At 44.9% G+C, this 19,845-nt stretch overlaps 2 protein-coding genes across 2 annotated transcripts; both read right to left on the reverse strand.

Moving 5' to 3' along the window:
• Nucleotides 1–3,632: 3,632 nt before the first annotated feature.
• Nucleotides 3,633–7,892, reverse strand: LOC133908868 (uncharacterized). Its single transcript, XM_062351061.1, has 12 exons — nucleotides 7,497–7,892; nucleotides 7,315–7,409; nucleotides 7,010–7,076; nucleotides 6,694–6,838; nucleotides 6,407–6,544; nucleotides 5,713–5,852; nucleotides 5,507–5,554; nucleotides 5,111–5,221; nucleotides 4,853–5,031; nucleotides 4,657–4,778; nucleotides 4,124–4,200; nucleotides 3,633–4,035 (listed from the first exon to the last, which is right to left on the reverse strand). The coding sequence occupies exons 1-12, from the start codon at nucleotides 7,821–7,823 to the stop codon at nucleotides 3,925–3,927; spliced, it is 1,560 nt and encodes a 519-aa protein (XP_062207045.1). The 5' UTR covers nucleotides 7,824–7,892; the 3' UTR covers nucleotides 3,633–3,924.
• A 7,003-nt stretch (nucleotides 7,893–14,895) lies between these two features.
• Nucleotides 14,896–18,056, reverse strand: LOC133908869 (purple acid phosphatase 2-like). Its single transcript, XM_062351062.1, has 8 exons — nucleotides 17,499–18,056; nucleotides 17,141–17,341; nucleotides 16,952–17,063; nucleotides 16,564–16,790; nucleotides 16,308–16,446; nucleotides 15,790–16,010; nucleotides 15,512–15,633; nucleotides 14,896–15,391 (listed from the first exon to the last, which is right to left on the reverse strand). The coding sequence occupies exons 1-8, from the start codon at nucleotides 17,688–17,690 to the stop codon at nucleotides 15,193–15,195; spliced, it is 1,413 nt and encodes a 470-aa protein (XP_062207046.1). The 5' UTR covers nucleotides 17,691–18,056; the 3' UTR covers nucleotides 14,896–15,192.
• Between the last annotated feature and the right edge of the window lie 1,789 nt (nucleotides 18,057–19,845).

Here is a 19,845-nt window from a genome sequence, read left to right on the forward strand (position 1 = left end):
AACCAACCGACCAATTTTTTTCTACACAGTGGTAATTTTTGGCTCAATTGTTGCGATGTTAATTGATATCTCTATGACGAGATAAACTGATAAATCCAAACAACGGGCGTGAGTAACTTTGCGAAACACTTTGTAGTATGTGTAAAAAAAAAGGTCTTTTCCCGTTCGGCCACGAGTTCTGCAGTGCAGTCGAGTCGGGAGGCGCTCGATTGCGTGCTGCGATGCAATTCATGCTGCCATTGGTTGTTTGTTGCCTGCAGCCGCGCGCGCGTGGCCTTTGCAAGGCAACCTCGTGACCTCGTCACACGCTGCTCGCCGCGCGCACCGTCCTGGACCCGGCCCCGGGCCCGAGGGAGAGACACGCGGGAGGCTGCGACTCCGGCCGCGTGGAACGCGCGGCGCTTCCTTGCCTGCGCCGACACGAACGCCTCCACACCTACCGCGGTGTTGGAGCTTGCATTTGCTCGGGCGCATGGCTGGCAAGCCTGGGCCGCTTCACCCTTCGTGACGTGAGGCGGAACAGGGATGCACGTTTTATATTTTTTTAAGTTATTAAATTTACTATACCTAATTAAAGGTTCACATATACCTAATTAAGTTAAGAAAAAATAAACTAAGTTTTGACATAGAATTAGGTACCACTTGCAATTTCCATTTTAAAAGTGGGCCGAACAAAGTCTTACGTGGGCCGGACGGATCGCGAATAATAGTCGCGATCCAATTTCCATATGGGCTGAAAAGTTGGATCGCCATCCAATTCCTAACTACGCTGATGAACCGCGGACCCAATCTGGAGACAGAACGTAAAGGAACAGGCAACAGCCGTCGGATCGCGATCGGACGGTTCGCTTACGTTCTGTAGCCCCACGACCCGTCAACCGCCTGCTCCCGAGTCCCCTCCCTGCCCCGCCCTCCGAGCTCGCCGCCGGCAAGCCTTCCGCCGCAAAGCTTCGTCGCCCCACCAGCACCATGATACTGCAGCGAGTCTCTCTACGAGATGCTAGTTCACTCCCCGCGGCATCCACAGCGTGGAAGGCCGCGGTCACGGTGGCGAGTCACACGGGGAAGGCTCTCTCGCTAAGCCTTGGCGGCCACGAATCATCTCGAGATCACGCGGGAGCGAGAGCACGGCCATGTAGTCGCAAGTCGCAACCAGCTTCAACTTGGAGAGCTGCACCCTGATGCTCAAGTTGTGGTTTCAAAACAGGTTCGGTTGCTGAGGCGTGCACGTGCGTGGTGATATGAAATTAGACGGCTAGTAAGTGCTTGAATTGAACCAAGATATCATCAATCTTGCTTGTCGGTGTTCGGAAGCAGCAACTTCAGTCGCCTGCGTTCTATTTTCATGAACAAATAACATCAGAGATGAAAGCAGAGTGGTTTCTTTGGACAAAAAATGGCGCTGAAATGGAAGTACTGACGAACATGTTCGTCAGCGTCTTCGCCGGTCGGTAGGCGCAGTGAATCATTCATAGCAACCACCGTTGCATGCAGGCACGGTTGAGGGTTCGGCACAGGCCTGGTCGCCTGGATCAAGCCGCCATGCCCGGCCGCCTGAGCTCGAGCGCGCGGATGCTCGATCGCTCGGCTCGGACGCGACGAATCGCGCCTCTGTCCTCTGGTCCTTGTTGCGGGAGTCAGATGAGCGGGGAGATCGTTGGTGCTATGGCTCGAGCGGGGAAGAGGTGGGATGGGGATTTGCGATCCCTGCGGGGACGACGGCGACCTAACGGGCGGGAGGGGAAATGCAACTCATATCCAGTGCACACATGTTTAATATTATTCAATTATTTCTCATCTCATATTTATCGTTTCACTGATTTCTTTACTTATCTCATATCTTTTTATCTAACAATCTAGCACAAATTTCAACATAAATAAACGATTATAATACAGCATAAATATGCATCACATGTAAAAAAATTCTCTTCCAACCGGAAGAAAAATCTGACAACCAAAATTAGGGGACTGTTTGAAAAATTTGGGTCGTGATAATGATCGCGATCCAAAACAGCGGCTATTTGTAAGTACTCGGATCGTCATTATTATTCGCGTTACAAACTAGGGGCTATATGCAAATATTTGGATCATGATCCAAACCAGGGGGCTATTTAAAAAATACTCGGATCGCGAGGGCGTTTTTGCAAATGTTCCGGGCCGCCGACATCACATCCGCAGCCGGCGAGGTCGCGGGTCATCCGCTCGCCGGTCACTAGACTCGCTCGGCATCCAACCAGTGAAATCTATGGTCGCCTCATGACTGAAAATGACTTGACAATTTACGATGTGCAAGAGGCCAAGAGTATGCCTGCCTACCCCAATTTTAACCAATTGTATATACGTAGAAAAAGGATATGAATGTCACGGTGTATCTTAAATTAGGAACGCTACGGCGGGCACCTGAACTTTGCCATTATTTAGGATGAAATTTTAACATTCAAGATTCGCGAAATCAGGGGTAGGGTGAGAGCAAAAGAAAGGCTACGTGTTTACATTAAAGTGTCTAGCTCCCCACTCTCGCAATTCAGCATGGAGATCACGAGTACGGTGCAGCCACAACATGAGGTCCGCCGCTCGTCGGGTAATCTGCACCGGGGTCCACAGGTATTCACGAAAGATTTTGTTGTTCCTATTCTTCCATATGTTCCAGAAGACGGCGATGGTGACCGTGTCTTGAATCACGCTGGGGCTTGAGTGCCACAGTGTATCTTCCACCGCTGCTCTCCAACTTTGATGTCACAATGATTCTAAAAAATAATTCTTTCATTTTTCTCAGCATGCCGTACATGTTACATTGTTACAATCTGCTAAATTGATTTTTTTTTTCTTTGCACAACACTTGATTTTCCAATTCAGCAGTGCAGGACCACCTGGAAATGCTCATGGTGCAGATACTTTTTTTTTTTTTGCGAATGGTGCAGATACTTCATTGCCATCGACACGTCGAGCATGATATCCAGTCTCTCGATGAAACCCAGGTGCCTTCTACTTTCAGAGTGCAGCATCTCTGAGCTGCCATTGGGCATGTACTGGAGCACCAGTGCTCTGAAGTTCAGGTTGGAGCAGGTGTTCAGTATCCTTATCAGGTTCCGCTGCATGTCTAGAACTTTATACACACACACCAGGGGCACTGGCTGATCCTGTAAGGAGATGGGGCATCCAGATTCAGAGCCTGGGTGGGTAGAGTACTCGACGGCAGCCACTCCCAACCGAGCAGGCACCAGTTCCCTGGTGGGAAATCCTGGACGAAACAGAGATTGAACCCAGAACCTGTGAGCTCGTAACCAACAATCCCACCACTGAGTGTTCAGTTCCCTGCTCAGGCAGGTCGACAGCGGCGGTGACGCCGGACGGCCATTCGACGTGGCCTCAAGCTCCCTCTAGGCCGACCCCTGGGAAGGAGCCACTGCAAAGACGTCTCCCACCACTACAAGTTCTACAAAGATCAACAATCAGTTGCCGTTTCTGATCCCATCCAAAAAATACCAGTTTCGGAACATGAAGGAGCCATCGCACCAAAAAGTTCAGCATGGTGGGTAGATGAGAACCTGTCAAACCTCGCTGCAGTGTTACAGTTACAGAACATTTGATGACGTGAATCTTACAGAACTAAACCAATCCAACTCATAAGCTTTGACTTGAAAAGATATGTAATTGGAGGACAAAATCATGAATGATACAAAGATACAGTCCTAAAGAATGATACATGATATACCGGGATAAATGCTTTACACTCTACTGGGAGACCTATATACTTCTGTAAATACAATCAAGGCCGGTTAATCTTCTTTCCCCAGCCTCGTGGTTATGTTACAAACAATATGATGAAGGTACAATGTACAAAATACAATGCCTTTACTGGAACCATCCAGCAGGACCTACAATTTTGCTGTATTAAAGCATTCTTCGTGATGTGGAATCACTCTAACTAGTTTTTGCTCGCTTCCATACAATAACTGTACCGTCCAAATCGGATGAGGCCAGCAAATTTTCCCCATGATTCCAGGCCACTCCAATTACTGGAGAACCATGTCCCTTCAGGAATACAAATGGTCTCGTTGGTGCCTTAATGGTGGAACAGAAAAGGTTAAGATGTGCCAAATAGAGTAAGCACGACACATACCTGTAGTTTATTCACACATGTGTTCTTTGGGCGTGCCAAATCATAGAAGTAAACATTTGCGTCCTCGCTACCAGTAACTTCATGTTCAGAATAGAATATATAAATTAAATTCTTTTTGTAAAAGTCCAGTTGTGCGTAACCAAAAAAGAAGGTAAAGAATGGAACATGATGGATTTATTCCCACAAAAGCAGATACACCTATTTTCTAAAGACACCCATCCTACTTTCTGGTAAGTTAAATTCAACATTCTAAACAAATTGATTAACAATATTTGTTCAGGAAAACATAAAATCGAGAGTCAAATGTGATTGTCCTGGTACTTCATTGAACTACAAAGGAGGTTTACAAATGTTAACTGTAAAAAATGATGAGGATAAGCAGTGCAAAGGGAAGTGTGGCAACACTCGAGTGCTAGCTGCAGGAAAAATACAGAAATGAAACTCCGGATCATCAACAGGACAACAGCTTTAAGTTTTAGGTAACCAACAGGTAACGGCTACAGACATTCGAGCGAGTTTTGGTTCCTACTCACCTATGAACTCTCCTTTCTCAAGGGAAAGAAGCGGACAGAAACAAGCACGGATCCTCTGCACTCGCGAGGCCAATTTTAGGGAGCATATGAGGGTCAAGTATCCCTTAGCATCTGTTGCAATGCTGAAATGCCAATAATACAAATGTTATACAAAGTAAAGTCCAACAGAGAATAGACTGTTGTAAAGTTAGCACACCTGAAGAAAGACAGGTTTCCATCTTGTGCACAAGAAAGAAGTACTGGATAACGTGCTACCAGAGAGAAGGTGCGATACTGGATGGTAGTAATAGGAGATTTGCTCTTACTGCTCTTGTTCTTGTGAGTTCTAGATAACGACCCTGTATGTGAATTCACACTAACAGTATATATGAAACCCTGCACGTGTCAAACACCATTTCAAAATTATTAACATCATATATTCATCTCAACAGCCACAAGTTAAATTATTGGATACCTGTGCATCACCAGCGAAAATAAGCTGCCCAGTGTGATCAATATCCAAAGCTGTAATCGCATCATCAAAGGTAAGTTTGCTGATTACTCTCCCAGTGCTAAAATTTATTGCCTAGATGAAAAAGAGGAATCATTCACAAGGCGGGTAAAAACAACTGGGAAGCAAGGGAAAAATGCTGGCCACTGCACAATTTTGCATGATTATTGCTAACAATTACACAGTAAGTTACACCATCTATTTCAAAAGAAATGCCAGAACAAAAACAGATACTTCGTTTTCCACTGTTATTGAACAACAGAAAAATTATCAGAGGACCAAGCAGCAAGCAACATATTGGAAAGCGAACAAAGGTATATAACTTCGTGCAACTTGGGAGCATAAGGCAAGGAAGTTTACATTGATTTCCCTGTTTGTGTTGCCAACTAGAAGCAAATTATTATTCACCTGGAACAAAGCAGTCCAGAAGAAAACACAGTAAATATAATATGATACAGTAGATAGCTCGTGATGGTTACCATACAAAGAACTAAGCAAAAGGGATAGACAATCATACTTTCTGCTAAGTTGGAACTTCCAGATCTAAAAAAAGAGTTGGAACTTACAGGATGAAAGCAGATGCATAGCTGGGAAGAAACTCCATATACAACCCTGATACAGGTGCCTTTAGAGATCTCCCATACTCGCACAGTTTTATCCATGGAGCATGAAGCTATGTACTGGTTATTAGATGAAAAATCAAAATCTGTAATGTGGTTAGAATTTTCACAAGACATCGAATTGATACTCACAAGATATTGGATACACAATGAAGGAACATACAAGAAACTGCAACTTGAATTGATTTGATACTCACGAGATATTGGATACACAATGAAGGAACATACAGGAAATTGCAACTTGAATGGATTTGATACTCACGAGATATTGGATACACAATGAAGGAACATACATGAAATTCCAACTTGAATTGATCATGTCTAATTGATTTCAAATCCATATAGTAGATAAGTTTTCATGTCTTATAAACTTTTTTAGCTCACAAAACTCAAATTCAATTAGTATCTGTACTAGTTCTGCACAGCAGTTTTTATGCTCAGCAATACAGAACATTCCTCATTATCAGAATAGCAGGTATTATTGATACAGGGTAATCAACATTAACTGAACTAGGGATTTTCGAAAAACATTGGCAGCAGGATGGAAAAACTTCGGCATGTGTAGCAAGCCTTTGTTAACTTTGGTTGTGACAAATGAAGGAGAGAATAGCTTTAAGAGCACAATTTTGTGTAGTCTAACCTGTGATATCTTTAGAATGTCCTGTCAATTTTTGAAGAACAGATGGTGGCTCGGAAACCTGGCAGACTGTCAAACTGCCATCTGCCGCACCATACGCAAGTAGATCAGAACTCGCATGGCCAAATTTCAATATCGTAACTGCCAAGAGTAAAATCAGTCATCCATGAGCATACCACCCAAATCAATCAGATAAGAACCCTCTGCACAGGAATTGGACGCGCCATAATGTCTCGGCGCACTTGATCACTGAAAGAGAAGAAATGTATAGCATGGCCATAAGAAATTACCTGAGGCTTTGCAGTTGTCAAAGATGCAATGCATTCCAACAAATGAGTATGCAGGCTCGGCGAATCTGACATGGCGCTCAGGATCACTCTGCTTTGAGCTGATACTTATGGTGTGGCTTAACACACCACTATTACTTCTCCAGTCCTGCATCAAACATGTTACATCAGAATTTACAGGAGCTTTCTTTTTGCGAGGATAGGCATCTCTTTTCTCGCAGCATGAAACTATCTACAAAACCCCCTTGGTGCCCGATCTAACAATAAGAAACTTGATAGTATGTGAAAAAACAGAGAGAAGAAGTTAGATAATACGAACCCGGGTAGAACTCCAGCTGTCTGCCTCAGAGAATGTAGCAGGGCCAGGAGAGGGAGCCCACCTTCCACTGGTCAATCACAAATTTGCAATAACCACGTTTTCAGATTCCACCTTAACTTAACCTTCCGATCATACTACGTGTTCAAAGGATTAAGCTTGAGAGCAAAGTAGTACTAGTGAACAAGCATAGCCAAAATCTGAAAAGGCAACGATAGCACAGCACCCAAGCCTAGCAACATTGTTCTCGTTTCGTTAGGTACAGGCAGGGCAGGCGACGAGGCACGAAAAATGTAAGGCGCGGCAACCTGTTGCTGGGCGTGCTGTGGGCGCTGCCGCCGTCGATGCGTCGGAGTAGGAGGTAGCGGTAGGCGACGTAGCCCTTGCCGTTGCACCGCCACTCCTGCGCGCAGCATTCCCCCACCAGTAAAATTCGATTCATGCTATTTCCCCAGAGCAAAATGCAAGGCAGCGGAAAAGGGGTGCTTACCATGCGGTGCTGGAGGGCGGAGGAGGGCTTGCGGCGCAGGAGGAGGCGCCGGAGGGCGGCGTAGTCGGCGTCGGGGCGGGATGAGGAGGAGGGGGTCGTGGGCTGGAGGACGCAGCTGAGGAAGTCGGGGTCCGTGGGCCTGGAGGGGGTGGCGGGGCACTCCGGGGAGGAGGAGGAGGAGGCAGAGTCAGCGGCGGCCATCGGCTCCGTCTCGCCGGCCACGTGCGTGTGCCGTTGGCGCGCGCCCCCGGGAGAGATCAGGGGCGAGGCGGGGCGCGGCGGGGGCCTTGGATCTCGGGCAGTCGGTCGGGTCGTAGTACCGGCCATGTGCTGGCAAAGGGGTTGTTTTCTTGTCCGTGCTGTGCGCAGGCCGGATTTGGGATCGTCGCCTCTCAACTCTGAGGAGGTACACACGGACTGTGATACGGAGGTACACACGGACTCTAATAAGGGAAAAATGCAAAAACTCCTCAAAAATCACTTTTGACTTTCCTCTAAAAGTTATTTTGTTATAAAAAAACCCCAAAAATTTGATTTTGACCCCCCCCCCCCAAAAATTAAAAAAATTAAAAAATCACAAAAAAATTTAAACAAAACTAGAGACAATTCTAAGACCTTCTGTAAAATTTGTTTTAAAAAATAATATACTTTGTATCATATTTCATGGAGAGGAAGTTTAAAAAAAAAGAAAAATATGCAGCTCATTTATTAACTCATGTTATTTTAACTTTGTCATATCTATCATTATTTTTTCTACACAAATAATTGTTTAAGTAAACTAATAAAAGTGGTTTCACTAATTTTGGTGTTATGGATTAGTTATGAATTAATCTATCTATAACATATTTACTCAATCCTGCATGTTATAATAACTATTTCAAAATTCCATATATTTTTAGAAGATAGAGGATCATGTAAGAACTAAAAATTTTGTTTCATGATTTTTAGATTAGTAAATAATTAATTATGCATTTAACTTGAATTAATAAATGAGCTGCACGTTTTTCTTTTTTTTAAAACATACTCTTCATGAAATATGATGCAAATGATATTATTTTTGAAAACAAATTTCACAAAAGGACTTAGAATTGTTTCTAGTTTTTTTAGATTTTTTTTATGATTTTGTTTAAGTTTTTTGAATTTTTTGGTGTTTTTACAACAAAATCAAATCTTTAGGGGGTTTTTACAACAAAACAATTTTTGGGGGAAAAGTCAAAATTTAAGTGACTTTTGGGAGTTTTTGTATTTTTTTCCTAATACAATAACTCGTAACTTTTTTTAAAAAAGTTATCAAGATAAGATTTTTATAATTTTTTAAATAAGTTTTTTTTAAAATAACTAGAAAAGTTTTTAAAAAATTAACGAAAAAAGTTGCTAAAAAATTATTCGTAATTTTTTTAAAAAAATCAAAATTGAAAAGTAGGTGGCCCTATCGGGGACGTGAGCAGTGCTTCGCGGGCGCGAATCAGACTTTTCAGTACACACTGCATTGCATGCTTGTACACTACACACGTGGTGTTCAGTGGTGGATCCACCTGAGCAACCTCATCGATCATATTAATCTTGTGATGAAATCATCATTAATTCTTTTTCTACCCCCTGGGTTTGTTGGGAACTCAATAAGCACAGCGGCAACTTTCATTTACCAAAGTGCTGCTTTTCATATGTACTCCTGTGATCATAAATACGTGAAGTTTTGGTTTTTGGATAAAATCTAGTCGAAATTATTAAACTTTAACAATCAATAACTTTGGAGATATTTAGTTTAAAAATATGAAAATTATGTGTATAGATTTGTTTTAAAACATATTGCTTCTATAATCTTGTAACATTATTCGATTTTACAACTATATTCTAATAGAAAATAGTTGTCTAAGACATACATTAGTGACTGTATTGTATCCAAAATATTAAGTATTTTTTTACCAAATGGAGTACAAAGGTTAGTAGCGGTGACCACGCCAACCGGAAAAGCACATGTTTGGGTTGGGATGCGCGGCGTTGAAAGATGAGATAATTTTCAATAAGCCATTGGATGTTAACAAAATCCTCAATCTACCACTAGAAAATTTATAATCCCTTATGTGCCACTATTTCAAATATCCCCTTTCTTGTATGCCACTTCCATCCATTTGATGTTACACTGCTGTTAAATGAGGTGTAAAAGTACCCTACTACCCTTGCCTTCCTCTTATTCTCCGTCCACCTTGCCTACCAGTTTCAGCCATTTGATAAGCATCCAAGAGCTAAGATATGTTTCCTTTGTATAAATGATAGCATCCCTATCTACTCAGCTTGACCCACCCTGACACATCCAACCGTCGCCACCACCAAACGATTCGCTCCCTACCACCTCTCTATCGTCGTCCTAGCCTCCTCCATCGCTTAGCCCAATTCCCCGTGCCACCTCTCCTTCACTGTTCCTTCTTCTTCGTCACCAGCGAGACGCCCCCGCGCCACACCTCCCTTGCTAATTGGTACGTAGCACGACGCCCCCACTGTCAACTATGTCCAACCGTGTCGGAGAGTGAACTCCTGTCGCAGGGATCCCGAGAGACCCCTTTTTAGAGATTCGGCCGGGGGGATGATCCTGGAAAAGCTTGTTTGGGAAATAAGCGGGAACGGAAATAAATGCGATGGCTAGTGGGAGGCGATCACCCTAATGCAAGAAAAAGTGGGTACGCCGGGTTTAGACAGGTTCGGGCCGTACGGAGGCGTAACACCCTACTCCTGTATGAATGCTATATTTATCCTTGAAGGGGATTCTTCAAGGAGGTATCTGGTTCTAAGGGGAGAACTGTTTACAAAGAGCTTGAGGCTCTTATGTTCTAGCTTAACTTGAGCTGGTTCGAGTGTCCATCGATCTATCTTTGGCCTGGTTCGTCGGAGATTGTTGGTTGTCTGGTCTCTTGGTCGTCTTGAGGTCGGGGGCTGTCGTTCCTTCTTTTTTTTTCGACCTCTCCTTAGTGTTCTCCACCCTTTCCTTTTATAGGTGCACCGACCTCAACATATCCTGAATGGGAAAAAGGGGATGCGAATGCCAAGGTGCCACGGAGAAAGGCGTAATCATTTCATCTTGGCGAAGTGACAGGGGCGGTGGAGAAATGCGGCGCGCATTCGACCACCAGCCGCTGCGGAAGCCTCGGGGCGCCATGAAAGGGGCCCACCGGGCAGCCTCAGAGGTGCCCGGTGTGCCCACCCTGTCTTGTTCTTCTGCCAGGGCAGGGTGGCAGGCCGAGCGCTTCGATTCTGGCAACGTTATCCCGAGGCACCTGGATGAAACGGGACGGGACCCGTGCATTTAATGGACCCACGCCCCCCTGCCAGTGCATGGCAGGGTCTGATACGGGGGCGTGGGCAGCTGAGAATGTCAGGATGTCAGGATGTCAGACCGCGCGTGCCTATTAAATGCGGCATTGGGCCTTTGACTGGATGACACCCTGACGACGGGACCCTTCGGGTCGTTGAATGATCTTGCGCGAACCTTCGGGGAACCGAGTCCTCGGGTGCTGCCACGTGCAGCCCCGAGCACTCTCTCCCGAGCACTTCGGTGGGACCTTCGGGGCACGAGTCCTCGGGGGCTGCCATGTGCAGCCCCGAGCACTCTCGCCCGAGCACTTCGGTGGGAGCTTCGGGGCACCAAGTCCTCGGGGGCTGCCACGTGCAGCCCCGAGCACTCTCTCCCGAGCACTTCGGTGGGACCTTCGGGGCACCGAGTCCTCGGGGGCTGCCACGTGCAGCCCCGAGCACTCTCTCCCGAACACTTCGGTGGGACCTTCGGGGCACCGAGTCCTCGGGGGCTGCCACGTGCAGCCCCGAGCACTCTCTCCCGAGCACTTCGGTGGGACCTTCGGGGCACCGAGTCCTCGGGGGCTGCCACGTGCAGCCCCGAGCACTCTCTCCCGAGCACTTCGGTGGGACCTTCGGGGCACCGAGTCCTCGGGGGCTGCCACGTGCAGCCCCGAGCACTCTCTCCCGAGCACTTCGTTCTTAGTATTTGGGCCCTGCAGATCATCGGGGAACTAGGGTGCTCGGGAACCAGAGGCGGCGGCCCCGAGTACCTAAGTCCCGGGACTTAGCTTTTTCTTACCTTGCAGGGTGGTGACATGTGGTGGATGGCCGGCCTGGCCTCGGGACTTAGGGACCCCTGGTTCTGAATACACCGACAAACCGGCTGCCTTCCACCACCGCGGCGGGCGGCACCGTTGCTGCCCGTCACCACTGCAAGATTGACGACCTCCCATGACCTCCCTCTAGAGCTGGAGGTCACAAAATCTCAAAACCCCAAGCCACAACTGTTAACCCTCTAACACGAATGAAGCTCCTCGGAGTTGAAGGTCTCGCCGGAGAAGATGAGGTGCGGGTCCCCTACAAACAGTGTCGCGGAGGCAGTGGTACACACGCACGTAAGCCAACAGTTCCTACAATCGCATGTGGCCCAGTGCCAGGAGCAACGCGGCATGCGGCTCGCTACCGGAGGGGGCTGTCGACGACAGTGTGAAGGTGGTAGGTGGAGGCCGGCCTTGGAATCAGCTGTTGGTGGCCTCCTCTGGTCGTGGGTGCCTCGTCTTGATATGCGTAGGGATAAAGGTCGTGCACACCACTAGCCGACTACCTGCCTTATGTGTTGGGGCAAAGAGAGAGCCGGACAGGGGAGAGATGGGAAGAATGGGAGGGAGAGAGATGTTTGTTAGTCCAGCCTTATATGTCGGGGTCACTTATAAGTAGGGGCACTTCAGCCATTTTCTAAAAAATATTAACATCTAACGGTGTGTAAAATTCATAGTGCTCACATAAGTGGTATGAGAGGAACTAAAAATTAAAATTAGTGATACCAAAAAACCCATCATTTTAAAACAGTAAATCAAGGATTTCTCTACCGTTCAGTGTCTCGCTGTCACTGATAATTATCTCCTGAAAGATACAGATTCACCATCGATCATCACTGACAAGGCCGGCAGACTACTACACTGCAACGTTGCGCGCGAGGAAAACGCCTGCAATTCCTGCCGTCCTGCGCCAAACGCGTGGCCTCGGGCTCCACAGCAGCACAGTGCACGGCGCCACGCGATCGCCGGTTGCGTTACGTAGGCGCAGGAGCGCTGGGCTGCTGACCCGGGACGGCGGCTCCCGGCTCGCCCAACGGCCCCCAAACAAATTGATCCGTCAGCTCGGGGCCCTCAGACGCTGTTTGGATTGTTGCCTATGAAAGCCGTACCAAATTTTGGTATGCCCATGTGATTTGGTCTCCACTTGATTTGTTATCAAAACTTAGGCTCAGTGGCGGATCCAGGATTTGGTGATTGGGTATTCAGTATTAAAAAAAATGTTCAATCTAAAATACGAGAAGTCTATAGTAGCGTAAATTTTAAAGTATAAATTATTCATAGTAGAGAAGTTTTAACTAATTAAAAGAAATTACAAAGCATTTAAAGAAAATTACAATTTAACTTTGTGTTCCTTTATGGCTTGGAAGCATTTAACGATGTCACTATCCTTAACTTGCACAAAAAATTCACGCTCAACTGCTGATTGCCGAACTGGGCAGTCACAACATAAAGATCATAAATACCTGATGTTTGTTGCTATGTGGGCACTTTTCAGTTAGGAAAAAATGCAAAAATCCCCCCAAAAGTCACTTGGATTTTAACTTTCCCCTTCAAAAATTGTTTTGTTGCAAAAAAAAAACCCCCAAAGATTTGATTTTGTTGAAAAACACGCCCAAAAATTTAAAATTTTAAAAAAAATCACAAAAAATTCTAAAAACAACTAGAGACAATTATAAGACCTTTTGTGAAATTTGTTTTCAAAAATAATATCCTTTGCATCATATTACATGGAGAGTAAGTTTGAAAAAAAAACGTACAACTCATTTATTAATTCGAGTTAAATGCATAGTTAATTATTTACTAATCCAAAAATTATGAAACAAAATTTTTTAGTCTTCTTACATGATCCTCTATCTTGTAAAAATACATAAAATCTTGAAATAGTTATTGTAACGTGCAGGATTGAGTAAATGTATTGCAGATAGATTAATTCATAATTAATTCATAACACCCCAAAATTAGTGAAACCACTTTTATTAGTTTACTAAAACAATTAGTTTACAATTTGCTGAGTGGTCTGATAGATTGAAGCAGCAAAGATATATATACGTAGTATAGGTGCTATATACTCAATTTTTTTGCAAAAAAATTAGGTATTCAATTGAATACCCATGCATCATGGTGGATCCGCCCATGCTTAGGCTGCATAGATAAATGTGGCCTCAGCCCGCTACAGTAAACAGCCGAAGGATGGCAGCCGACGGACGATAGTTTTGCTGGCCCCGATTTTGGCCGGCCGATCATACAACTCAAGCAATGAGGTGGCATCATGCTAGTGACTACACGCAACCCAATAATCTTTTGCTAACATATTTCACACAATAATATTTCTTAAACCACTTATCCGATTTGCAATCCATTTGCATCACCGTATTCTTTGTAATTTTGTTAACAAAACAAGATCCATGTTGAATATATTTTGATCCAAAAAAATTATTAATATATAGACCTCATATATCATACTCTCAAATTTGGTAAAATTTAGCATGAGCCACGATTCAAACATTTTTTTTCCACGATTTGCCATGCTAGATTTTGACCGTGCCAAATTTTGGTTTGGCTCCCTACGTCGTAAACCAAATAGGCTCTCACTGCCTCTTACTATTTGTAATGCTCTCCCACTCCCGGTCACAGATTGATGATTGTGCAATTCGTAATGCCTCAAAGCCGAGAAATTTCATGAAATACCATTCGAAAGAGGGGTGGTTCGGGAATAACATCATATCCGTTGTAATTCATAAGATACCATCATATCTATTGGAATATCTACCAAATACTATTTTCTCTACTTTTTAGTTTTTTCTTCCCTTTTCCTTCTTTTCTTTATTTTTCACTACCTGAATGGACGATTTTGCTCCTACCTAAGCCGTGCTACAACCTTCAACAGGAGTCATTTCAAGCATAACACAACCATATATTCACATTATATGAAACAACACCACATAATTAAACACATATATGGTCATTGGAAACTGATTCAAAGCATTACATTACATAATTTTACAGCTAACAAAAATTAAGATGTTTGCATAAGGCATGATAAACATAAGTAAACAAAGGAGCAGTCTTTAAATTGTATCCCGCCAGATGCAACATATCATCCCAAAATTACTTAAGATGCCTCCAAAGTGCATCATACAACCTAAACATTGTACGTCCATAGCAGAATAAACACATCTTTCAGGATTGGAGTAGATAAAGGTAAAACCGTTTATTCAGTAGTGAAAACTAGAGAAAAGAAAGAAAAATGAGGAAAAACCAGGAAAATAGGAGACAATGCTATTGCTAGATATGCTAATGGATCTGATAGTATTTCATAAATTGCAACGATTAAAATAGTATTTTTCGAACTACCACTCTTTCGAGTAGTATTGCATAGAATTTTCCCTAGAAACCAGAGTATTTATTGTGCATCTGGACGTTGGCAATCCACACTTCCACAGTCCACAGCGTATGTCTCCTTCTCTCTGCGATCGACACGTATGCTGTACGTGAACTTTGCTTTCTGTACACAGTCAGGCGACGCTTATTAATCAGCACAAATGCCGCAAGGAAGCAGCAGCTGCGACGCCACCTTTCGCCGTAGATCACTGCGAGTCGTCGGCGGAGTCGTCCGTGGGCTGCCAGTACCTGTTGGTGAACCACATCGAGTCGGCCGCCACCGCGCTCCCGTCCTGGTTGCGGTGCCACGTGTAGTAGGCGTGCGTCCGGTTCTTGATGTCCAGGATGGCGTGCCCGAAGCTCGCCTCCCTGAAGGCCGAGTAGCTCGGCTGCGGCTGCGACATGCTGCAGTTTCGCGAGCAGAGCAGGCGAAGGCATCGCTTGTCAGGACCAGGAAATGGGGATATGAATCTTCTCAGTTCTCGGCGCCAAGGGAATGGAAATGGAAATGCAGTGGAACCTTACTTGGTGGCCAGGCCTTCCTGGTTCCCTCCGTCGCCAATGGTTATGTAGACTGGAGCCGATTGGTCAGGGATTGGAGTGCACAGGCCATTCACAACGTTGTACGCGACATTTGATATCCTGTGCTGCAATCAAAGAACATACTTCCTTGTCACAACTCAGAAACAGCTTTTACTGGATGCAGAGGCGAACAACAAAAATGCACAAATAGGACGCACAAGTTCATAACAGAGTGAAGAATTATTTGCAGCGAAAGAATTTGAGAGCATATAGCAGCTTACAGTCCGTTCGTAGGCGTGCACATGTCCTGCAAACACAAGATCAACTTTGTACTTGACGAACCATGGCTCGTACATCACCCTCATGGTTTCACCTTCCATGTAGTGATAGTTATAGCTGTTGTACCATGGAGCGTGCATGAGAACGATCAACCATGGTGTTTCACTCCTGTTGACCTTGGGAAACTCAGCTTCAAGCCACTTGTACTGAGGAGTGTATTTTCCTGGCAAGGAAACAAGAGCATAGATATATCACCCCAATTCATTTCAATTGCAATCTCTGCTGGTTCTGATATGTTCATACTTCTTAGTCCAAGCGTATGGCCGAATTACTTTGGCATAGATCGCAAAAAAAAAAAAAAAAAAAAAAAAACTTTGGCATCAAATACTCGCTCGCATAGTGTAACTTGTGGAGTTGCTGTTCAGAACTTGTAATAAAGAACTAGTAACTTGTGGAATTGCTGTTCAGAACTTGTAATAAAGAACTAGTACAACACAGCATCAGTGGAATATACACATACCGTATGATGAATATGATGCCAAGACAATGATGTAAGCAGAGGCCCTTTTCATGGAATACCAGTAAGGCGCCGTGCTACCAGAAGCCTTGTAGGGTGTGGGGTACCTGTGGCTGTATGGCTTGAACGGCTTTGTTTCACCCTGCAAATGTGCGCAACTGAATGAACTTTTAAATGCGCATGACATATCTTCATTGAATTGTCTAGTTTTTTCAACTGTAAACATATCACAATTTCAATTAATGTACTATCAACTTACAAGTTCAGGAGCGAAATCGATCTCATGATTTCCAGCTGTCCAGATCCAAGGCTGGTATGCGACATTCCTCTCTACAAATCTTGCCCACGTATCCCACCTCACGTTATCATGAAATGGGTAGTTATCTGCATATGACAGGTCCCCAACAAAAAGCGCAGCCTGCGCTTTTGAATTGGACTCGTAATGAGTAAGCGTAACATTTGAGTCGAAGCTTTGACCAAGATCACCTGAATAAAATTTTGAAGATTCGGTGATACTGATCATTCCAAGATTTGGACTTTCGGAGGATTTGTGTTCTGACATAAAACTAGCAAATATGCATATATTGTTCTCCCTGAGATCAGAGATGATCAATACAGCCATAGCATGATCATATATTAGGACGTACCTATGAGACCAAATGTATATGGAACATCTGGGCCGCTTTTCGGAGGGGTCCTGAACCAAAACTTCCTCGCCGTTTGTCCAATTCCAACAGCGTAGTAATACTTTGTGTCAAACTGCAGCAAGACAAAAGTATCCAATTGAGATTCCAAATGAGGAAATATAAACACGAAATTTTCGATGAGGCGATGACCTCCAACTTTTTGATTGTGCAGTGATGGATGTATCCTGAGGTATAGTTGTAGAACGTGTATTGAGTATGCTTGCCGTTTGCAGAATAGTTGAGGTTGTCCTCTGAAGTTCCGTAGATCACAGTACTTGAGCCAGGCTCAATTGTTGTCACCCATGAGATGATCATGGCTGTGCCATCATGGTTGCCCTGTGTGATGTGAACCTTGCAGAGCACAAAATTAGTCAGCATCAGAGTGGAGAATACCCCACTAACTGTATGTCAGCACAAAAGCATAGCAAAAAAAGGAACGGGACATCAACAGCCAACCGTGAACGTAGCATGGTAGCATCCACCTACCCGGTCCTATCCCGCAATTTACCTGCTGGGGCGCATTGTGGCCGGGGGGAGGGCGGAAGACGTCGGCGTCGAGCGGCATGTCGACGGCGGAGCCGAGCTGGCGCCGGTACTCGCTGGTCTGGCCGGCGCGGGCGCCCGGGCACGCGACGCCCAGCAGAAGCAGGACGGCGAACGCCGCCGCGGCGCCGATCCGGTCCACCAGGCGCCGCCCCATGGCCGGCAGCGGCAGCAGCAGACTCCTCCTCCTCCTCCTCCTCTGTTCCGCGCTCTGCTTCTTGGCTTGGCGCCGCGGCTTCTTGGAGGTTGTACTGGACGGACGGGGATGGGATCGCGTGCGATTGTGTGTTCGGAGACGGATCGATTTGATGGGTCAAAGTGAGTGAGCAGGGGACGCGGAATAGTGATGGAATGGAATGGAATATGCTGATCCAAGGTGGCAAGAAATTACTCTGTGAAGGAAACGGGGATGGAGAATTGGAGAGGATTGGTTAGCTCATCGTCTGAACACGCATGCATATTTTTTGTGGGATATAAAAAAAAAGGGGTATTTTTCTGGGAGAATCTGTAGGGATTGGAGACGGCCAAATGGGGCGGATTTTGGAGGGGACCTTCCAAGTTCGAATGCAAATTTTTTGTTCTTTTTAAATTTGTGATTTGACTTGAGAATGCGACACTGGAACGGTTCCATGGCCCAACCGCCCACAAGGCCACAATGGTAGTACTGCGAGTAGAGAGTAATGAACACCAGATGAAAGGGAATAGAGAAAATAAAAACTCTTTGTATTTAATAATGAATGGAGTTTACATATTTATAGTACATGAGTTATATTTTGTGACGGTTAGAATTAGTAACTATTAATAAGTTATTCTTTAATTGATCACATGTCTAACACCAAGTGTGTTTATTCATAACACTCCTACTTGATCAATTATTTATAATATAAATTTTTTATTGAAAACTTCTCTAAAATTCTGTAAGAAGAAAATTATATATTGATATGTTATTAAAACATTTAAAATCTAATAAAAATGTAAGAAGAAGATGACATGACATATATTGATTATTGTCACATTGTAAACTCATATGAGAAACCTAGTTACGAAAAACTCATTGATGAGATTAGAGAACAATAATTATAATATATGGATCATATTAAAATATCTAAACACCTCTTAAAAAAATAGGAGCAATAAGGTACATATTGCCCTATTAAAAACCTTATATGAGAAACAGTAAAGAGAAAAAACTCATAAAGAAAAATAGTACAATATAATAAGAACATGTTATTATTCAAGGATCATCTCCCCCCTGAATCTTACAAATCTCGTAGTCATCGCATGCCAATTCGTGAATATATTTTTTAATACAGAAGTTAGTAAGTACTTAGTGAATAAATATACGAGATTATCGTATGATTTGCAAAATTTCTATCTCCCCATTACGAGGGTAGAACAAATTAGGGGTAATATGTTTGGTTATATTGCTCTTTATATAACTTGTTTATATTTGAGCAATGCATGCAGAATTATCTTCATAGATAATGGTTAGTGATTCAATAGAACTAATACCATATGATTGTTGTATATGGTTTATCATTCTGCGAAACCATACATATGTATGTGATGTTTCAGATGATATGTGGAGGTAGCCACTGAAATTTGTTTTGATGACTGTCGGTGAATTAGGAACCGGGGGTCCCCGAACCCAGAGGCCAGGCCAGCAATCCGTCACGTGGCGCCATCCCGCGGAGTCTCCTCCGCAAGGTAAAAAAGATTAAGTCCCGGGAGAGGGCGCTCGGGGCCACAGTCAGTGGTCCCCGAGTACCCAAGTTGGCTAACTACTTTCATGTTGCCTTGAGGGGGCTCTGCCCGCTCTTGGCTTATGAACTTACCCCCAGGGTTTATCAGCTCCTGGGATGATCTTTGCCACTAGTTCGTGGCTAATTTTCAGGGCATATTCACGCGCCCTGACCTGGAGTGCGACCTCCACGCCGTCAAGCAGCCGGAGGGGGAGACGCTGCAGCGCTTTATTCAGCGCTTCAGCCAGGTCCGCAACACCATCCCGCGGATAACCCCACACGCTATCATTATCGCATTCCGGCAGGGCGTCCGCGATGAGCGGATGCTCGAGAAGCTAGGCACGCACGAGGTCGAAACCACCGCGGAGCTTTTCGTGCTGGCCGACAAGTGCGCCAAGGCGGCGGAAGCTCGGGCATGGCACGTTCCGCGCCCTGAGCACCCCGCCGCCGATCAACCAGGTCCTTCCCGCTTCGACAGGCGGGAAAAGAAAAGGAGAAGGAGGCGTGAGGCTGTCCCCGTCGAGCCAGCCCAGGGCCCCACCCGTGGGAGGGCCAAGGAGCCCGACCGCC

Source organism: Phragmites australis, chromosome 2 (assembly GCF_958298935.1).
Source record: "Phragmites australis chromosome 2, lpPhrAust1.1, whole genome shotgun sequence".
In the NCBI taxonomy this organism is placed as follows: domain Eukaryota; kingdom Viridiplantae; phylum Streptophyta; class Magnoliopsida; order Poales; family Poaceae; genus Phragmites; species Phragmites australis.